The 7,879-nt window shown below is 45.5% G+C and overlaps 1 protein-coding gene across 1 annotated transcript in view; it reads right to left on the bottom strand.

Annotated features, from left to right (window-relative positions):
* Positions 1 to 238: 238 nt before the first annotated feature.
* CCDC13 (coiled-coil domain containing 13) overlaps positions 239 to 7,879 on the bottom strand; it is a 34,081-nt gene continuing 26,440 nt past the window's right edge. Inside the window, exons 14-16 of the mRNA XM_025206825.1 lie at positions 6,383 to 6,666; positions 2,168 to 2,282; positions 239 to 797 (exon numbers count right to left, since the gene is read on the bottom strand). Coding sequence (XP_025062610.1) covers positions 638 to 797; positions 2,168 to 2,282; positions 6,383 to 6,666 — 559 coding nt within the window. The 3' untranslated portion in view covers positions 239 to 637. The remainder of the gene's footprint in view (positions 798 to 2,167; positions 2,283 to 6,382; positions 6,667 to 7,879) is intronic.

Genomic DNA, 7,879 nt, shown 5'->3' with positions numbered 1-7,879 from the left:
TTTTTGGCAGTAGCTTGCCAGCCCCAACAGACTTGGTCGGAGACCCAAAACACTCAAAAGACCAGGGTGGCCAAAGAGCAGAAGACCACTCTCACTTGGCTGCATTGGCAACACGCAGGAGCACGGAGACAGCTGCTACGGAAAAGCTGTAGACAGACAGGTATCTGCATGCTGACTGCGACTGTGTCTATTTAATTAAAAGAATATAGCTTAATCCCTGCATGGTTTACAAAGAAGATATTGAGAAACAGCTTAATATGAAACAGGTTCTATATTTGTAGATTAAAATAGGAGCATTTTAGACCTGGGGTCTTATCCAGCAGAGGCCAAGTGCAACCCAGGGAAGTTTTGCTCATAATTAGGGCTGTGGCCTTGGAGCTCTGATAAAGTGCATCCAACTTGCATGGACGGTCATGGGCTGAGATCTTGCTAACTCTTCCAACTGGGGATCTGCTGAAATTTAAAGAGTCCCTTTATAATGTAAGGTTCAACAGTGTTTCTCACCCTCTCCTGTATGTGCTAAAAAATTAAACGTTCTGGGGAAACGGCTAATGAGACTGCTCCTGCATTTCAATTCACTGGATCTATTCTTAGACTCTCTTCCTGCTGCAGACCAAGGGAGTTTGAATGCCCTGCTTTAATTCTTCTCTTGCTTCTGTTGCCGCAGTGCCTGTAGAAAGATCTCCTTGACTTGGCTCATTGTCTCTTGGTACAGTTTGAAATCCTCCTCTTTCATTCTTGCAGTGCTCTCCAGGGCTCTCTTCAGTGCCTCGTTTTCATCCACCTGGATCAGAAGCCTACGCGCACACAAAAGGAAATGTTCAGTCTCACTGTGGAGGGTCGGAGCAAATAGAAAGTGCGCTTTGGCCTTGGGGGAAAGCAAGCCTCCATACACATGCTTGCTGGTAATTTTACTGCAGCAAGGACTATCAGGCTTTTCAACACTTGTTCCCCAGCTCTCTGAGACAGAAGGGAATATCCTAATGCTTTGTTTCCTGGTATCTCTCACATCTTCTGTGCCAACATTCAATAAAGTTGTGCTGATTTATCCCAAGTGAGGATCCAGCCCCAAGAACACAAGCACCGAGGACTAAATCGGCATGCACGCAGCCGCAGCGCTGCTGGTGTTGGCACTTTTGCACTGTTTGGGATTCTGCTTCTCCCCCCATGGTGAAACAGGACCACCCGGGACGTATGCCTGCCAGAAGTGACATGGGTGAATCTGTGCCCACTGCAATTCTTGGGGGTGGTTCTGTCCCAGTAGGAGCAGAGGCCTGGGTTATAACTCAGGGTCTTCACCCTCTCACAGAGACACACAACCTCTGGCTTGCTCTCTTCCTCCTGGCCCCACATTTCTCCCTCTCTTGGTTGTTCAGTAGGCCAGCTAGATAGGGGCTCAGGGGATGTCTAGGCAGTGGCTTGGTGATTAAAGTGCTTTGCTAGGAAGCAGGAGATATAGGTTTAATTCTCCTCTGGGTTGGGGGGTCAGTTATTGAACTGACCCACAGAGCAGGAGATACAAGAGCTCTACCCACAAGGCTATTGTGATAAAAGGTGGGAAGATCACTGCCGTCTTCCTCCTCCTCCTCCCGTCTCTGACATACACTCATTGTGAGTTTTTGCTCAGCTAAAACCTCAGGACTTTTCCCAGCCTTATGCTTGGATCCTGTTCTGTCACACAGCTGCTGGCCACGGGACAGCTCTGCTGAACATGCTCGTGTGTATGCCCAGAGTCGAATCACATATTGCATATAAATGGTGCCCAAACTACCATTATGTGGCTACTTGCTTGCCGTTTCGATACATAGAGGGCACATCTACATGTTCATTAATGCACCGTAGTTACTGTGTATTAACTTTAGTACCTGGTTAACCAAGTAAGAAATCAATGTGCAGTAATTTGCACTACTGCGCTGGCTACTTACTGTACCATAGCCTGATACTATTGTGCAGCAGCATATTAGCATGGTTTTTGCCTGGCACGCTACTGTGCAGTGTTATTAGGCTACTGTGCGGTTAGCATCTCATGTAGACATGCCCAGACAGAAATAGGATTTAGCTCTACAAGCAGGGCTGGTTTAATCTATAAGAGGACAGAGACTAAGCTTAGGTCCTGAGTTTTGGAGGAAGCCAAGAGAGACCCAGGATAAGGAAAGAGGAGCCATACCTTGTGCTCAGCTCTTCTATTTGAGACTCCAGGGGCACCTCGGAGAACTGAACTGCAGCCACATCTTTCCTGTCGCCCACAGTCGAGGTATGTTTGGCGGTATTTGCAGACTGACCTGCGGACACAATCATAGCATGGAGGGCTAGTAAATGCAAAGGCAACCCTGTGAAGTCAACAGCAGCATACACCTCTGGGGACAGAGAAAAGGGAAGGGGCCTGCTCACTCCACGTGCAGGCACGAGCAGGCTGCAAACACACCGGGAAGATTGCTTTGCTCTAATCTCCTTTCAGCACAATTACAAACTGAATGAGACTGTATTTCAGCGGGGAGGTGGTGGGGGGCTGCTAATTAGGGAAGAAAACACTTATATGAAACAAAGCGCAAGTGGCTAAAGCTGTGGGCCGTGTAAACAGTTGAATGAGATTATTTTGATGCTCATCTTTCTTGTAATTGTATTTCCCACTCATGGCTATAGTGACAGTGTTTTATAAATACCCGAGGTGGAGATCTCCATTATGCCTGCTGAGAAGCAAGGTTTGCTTGGTAATATCTTTTACTGGATCAGGTCTATAGCTGGGAGAGACGTTAGTCATAACACAGTTATATAGTTGGGAGAGACTAAGTGCCTTTCCTCAGGTCTGGGAACGTAGCAGATATTACTAAATACATTTTGCTTATCACATATTCCCCGGAACATCCTACAGCAACACTATGACCCTATTGCACCCACTGAGGTGCTTCTCGAGAGGCACGTGCTCAAGTGCTTTCTTTATTAAAGATACATTCCTGCATTTGGGACCTGTATCAACATGAGAGAGTGCTGTTCCCACCAATTCAAACAGACAGAGCAACTCACCCAGGGGAAATCTGAAATATATTGGCCTTCCTGTTCGAAATACAGTAATTGGTGAGTGGGGAAAGAAATAAAACATATGAGAAAAAACTACAGACTTTGTGTAAATGAGAAGCTGCCTTTGTCCTGCTATTTTATTTTAGGCAATTGATCAAACACGGGAGTGTTTCCCTGTAAATCATTTGGATTGTGCTTTGCATTCTGTATTCCCTGAGCACTTTTTCTTTGAAAAAGAGAAAAAAGGAGCAATTTTAGATCCTGACAAGAGGATTGCTCTTGTGTGTGGAGCCAAAGTCCTCTGCCAGCATCAGCACCTACAATCTCTGCCTGGGAGAGAATGAAAACATTAGCATTCACAATTAGATCAGCTCTTCCCAATTTAGCATGTTAAGCATTATGCTAATTAGTGGGGCCATCGCCTCCTTTATACCACGGGCTTTCATTTATCTTTATTTCTTCAATTATCAGGTATTAACAGCATTAGGAAAAGCTAAGTTCTCTGTTAAAGGAGTATTTTAAAGATTTGTAGATTCACTTCTTGTTCAGAAGCGTTCTTGCTCACAGCAAGTACAGTTTTAAAAGAAGAGAGCTTGTGATTCGAGTTACTGCCCATTCAAGTTAGGGATTTAGGTACCATTTTTTCCCCTTACAGATATAGATATCTTTATATCTAGATGTATCTATAACACAACACTGTATTTTGGTCTTGGGATATACAAGGAGGGTGATCTTACGGTTTAATCTATGCATGGGTATGTATGCTATAGTATATGGAATCCAAATTGGCCGTGCTTCATCCAACTACAAATGACTGACACCTCGAGGTGAAACCCTGAGCTCTAACTATCCCAAAACAACAAAGCAAAAATGGCTTGGGACACGATATGCAGGATACTGCTGCTTTCTGAGACTGCAGGGGAAATGCAAGTGGGTGCCAAACAGGGTAACACCTCTACACTGAAGAGCGCTGTGATCTGTGCAGTCACAAGTGATCAGCAACACTGTTTAACTCTCCTTCAAATGATGGGATTTTAGCACTGCAGAGATCCAACTAGGGCATGAACTCTAATGAAAAAGAGTAACTGCATATTTTTATATGGGACATATGTGCCACTGGCACTCACAAAACCCCACACAGCATCTTCTCAACCCCTTAGGTGCCTATATTTATACCCCTGGGAATGCAGAGGCTCACCTTAGTCCTGACAAGGCCAAGCAGCCCAGTGACAATCTCACACTTAAGCCCCTTCAGGATTCACAAACAAGGCAGGTACTTGCTTCTTGCCCCATAGGGTTGAATCCTCATCCCACACTGAATGGAAGCAATGGTAACACCACCCTCTACCCCACCTTCCTCCCAGCCAGGGATTAATATGCTCACATAGCAGCTGAGATACCCAAATTCAAATTCAAATCCCTCCACTGCCTGCCATAGACCAGAGATGAATCATAGAAAATGAGGGTTGAAGGGACCTCAGGAGGTCACATCTAGTCCAACCCCCTGCTCCTAGCAGGACCAGCCCCAACTGCATCATCCCAGCCAAGGCTTTGTCTAGCCGGGTCTTAAACACCTCCAAGGATGGAGAGTGCACCACCTCTCTGGGGAACCTGTTCCAGTGCTTCATTACCCTCCTAGTGAGAAAGCTTTTCCTAATATCTACCCTAAGCACCCCTTGCTGCAGCTTGAGCTCATTGCTCCTTGTCCTGTCATCTGCCCCCACTGAGGACAGTCCATCTCCAGCCTCTTTGCAGCCCCCCTGCAGGGAGGTGAAGGCTGCTATTCAATCCCCCTCGGTCTTCCCTTCTCCAGACTGAATGAGCCCAATTCCCTCAGCCTTTCCTTATAAATCACATCCCCCAACCATTTTCATTGCTCTCCACTGGACTCTCTCCAACTTTTCCACATCCTTTCTGTAGTGAAGAGCCCAAAACCGGACACAGGACTCCAGATGTGGTCTCACCAGTGCTGAATAGAGGGGAAGAATCACTGCCCTTGATCTGCTGGCAAAAAATTCTCAAATCAATCAAGACTGTGCTTTCAGACTGAATCTCAGTGGCCCACACCCAGCCTTAACCTCACAGCCTTCCCATCATTAGTTTGGCACATAAACCCCGGAGCCACAGAAGATGACCAATTGACAAATTAGAGGAGATGCTCTAACTCCTGGGTGACAGGGTATTCTGAGGTGAGTCTCCTGTTTCAGTTATGCCGTTTTACATCAATAATTAAACATTCACAGAACACAAGAGTGACCCTATAACCTGGTGGCTAGGGGACGTGCCTGCTACACTCAGGTTCCAGTCCCTGCTCTAATGAATAGTTAAGTATTTTATTAAAAATGAAACAGCTTCAAAATAGTTGTGCCCCTGGCCTTGGCACTTCCTGCTAGATAGCACAGGTAGTCCCCACTCAGCATGCTGGCTTCTATGAACCCCACTCTCTTAGCTGCCTAACTCTCCCCAAGTATTGTAACAGGGAAGTTATCCAGTTCTGGTCATTAATGCTAAAAGGCGGTGTAGCAACTAAAAGATAGACCATGCAATACTTAAGGGAAGTCCCCATGTGAATCTAGCTCCCAGTGAATAACCAACACTTCCCTGCATGGACTGGAGAACTTTCTACCAGTATGGACCTGTCTAGGCACACCAAACGCATGAGATCAGCTGAACCACAGAGAAACGCTATATGGCTGCAGTACCATCCCTTTCTCCCTTCCAGCCATGCAGCCTGCTTCGGGCCTAAAGAATGACAAGGAAATGTCTGGAGGGAAGCGAGGGAGATGTGCAGCATGTATGGATCATAAGGCCTAAATGCAAGCCAGCCAGACCAGAAGCAGCTGAGTGACTTGTCAAATGGAAGTTGTGATCCCTCTTATATAACGAATGTCTTATTACTTTATCAGAGTATTTAAAGAAAGGGAAACTACTGTAAAAGTTTCCTTAAGAATATGTACAATTTTATAGCTTTAGATATTTCACAGGACCACAGTCCATAACCAATAAAAGGCTCTGATCAAGGAAATAAAAATTTTACGTTCCGCAGTGAATTTTGCTTCTTTAACTGTGTTAGTGAGCCTTTCATATTTATAGCAGGAGATTATCGTGTTCTAGAGGTAATAAATTACCCAAGATCTAATTACTTCATCACCAGCCATAGTTTTTCATAGACCTTGACAGGCCTTAAATCGGGATGCATCCTTCAGTTCTGCTCTTAATTTAACCTTCAACCAAATCTTTCAGAGCAAGAGAGTGAAGCAAACACAGTGGCAGAAATGGTGGCAACGTACTGCAACATCAAATTCCTCCCTGAGGGTCCAACCCTGCAAAGCCTTATGTGCTGTGAGTGCAATCCTGGTCTCACTGGAGTCAAAGACAAAGTTTGAATAATTCAGTAAGGCCAGGATTTTGCTCTTGGTGCCGTTCCTTGGAGCTGTTTTATGTCTCTCTCTCCTTGGCTGCTGAATGTGGAAGTAATAGAGACGATGCTCCCGAGCAAAGTGGTGCGCCTCACCGGCTTTGCTCCTGGTAGGAGGTTTCTGTGCCATTTTCAGTTTCTCGAGCTGCTGCTCCAAAATGACCGATCTACGTTGTTCTTCTTGAAGCTTCTTCTCAGCTTCCAAAACTTGATTGTGGCATTCGTCCACCCTGGGGTTCAAAATAGTTCAGAGTCTGAATACACGTCAGTATTTCTTTATGCATAAAGAACCCACCTTACTGCATCTTGGTTTCAAATCCTGCCCCAGCTTTCAGTGACATGAATAGGAGACTTGGCCATGCCCCCAGGGGCAGATGCTCCAGTGCAATTCATCTAAGATGGAGCCTCTCCATGGGCAACATGGAGTTAAGTAGTCAGCACAGTTTCTGACTTGTACATAATTATTACTGAGTGAAGCTACCCAGGTCCCTTAGCAATGGGCACTCATAAATTTCCCAAACAAACAATTACTGATGCTGAGGGCAGATCAGTTATTACAGCAGAAATAAACTGCTTCCATTTTTCAATGCGCTGGAATAGCACCGAGGCAAAGTGATTACTTTGTCCTCAAGCAGAGAGTCATCCTGTCTTTCCATATAAATAGCAATGATTTCCACAGACGTCTCCTTTATAATGTGCGAAATGAAGAGCAGCTGAGTAGCACCTTCTATAAACTCAGCTGCTAAGGAGCACACTGAAGGACTGCGATGAGGCCTCCAGAGAATTTATGGCAAAGGCTGAACTATGCACCAGGCTGCTATTAGGAAAGCAGTCATGGCTACTTCAGTGCTCAGCTGTTGAAGGACCTACAGTGGGAACATGTCTTTATTTCAGAGTTACCTCCTATCGTGTCCACTCTGACACAACCGCAGCAGCTGCCGGACTTCATCAGACCAGCAGTGCACCATATCTAGGGCAGGGGCCGAGACCAGATGATTGAAACAATAAACTTCACCTACTGTACAGTGCTGTGTGAAGGGAGAGAAACTTACTTCCAGCCCCCCGCGGGTGATTGCTATAGATTCCCGAAGCCAGAGATGGGAGTCTTTTTATTACTCTTTCAGCTTACATAGCTAAAAACATTATAAGAGTCATAAAATTATATTGTTCTTTTAAAACTGCAGCCATAGAAAGAGACACTCTGACCTCTTGTGGCAGTGAATTTCTACAGGCTGGCAATGTGCTGCATGAAACAGTATTTCGTTTTAGCGGTTCTGAAATCGCTGCTTTTCATTGCATTAAGTGATCCCTAGCTCTGTGTTAGGGAAACGGTGGAAAACAGGGGCTGATTAGGTTTTGTGACAGCCTGCATTGACAAAAACTCAGATCGGAGCTGCCCTTGAACTCTGGTCCTTCCCAGTGTCACAGCCTGTTACTTCAATG

The sequence above is a fragment of the Alligator sinensis genome, unplaced genomic scaffold (genome assembly GCF_000455745.1).
Source record: "Alligator sinensis unplaced genomic scaffold, ASM45574v1 scaffold531_1, whole genome shotgun sequence".
Taxonomy (NCBI): domain Eukaryota; kingdom Metazoa; phylum Chordata; order Crocodylia; family Alligatoridae; genus Alligator; species Alligator sinensis.
Note: the sequence above shows the minus strand (reverse complement) of the source record. Positions and strands in the feature narration are given on the sequence as shown.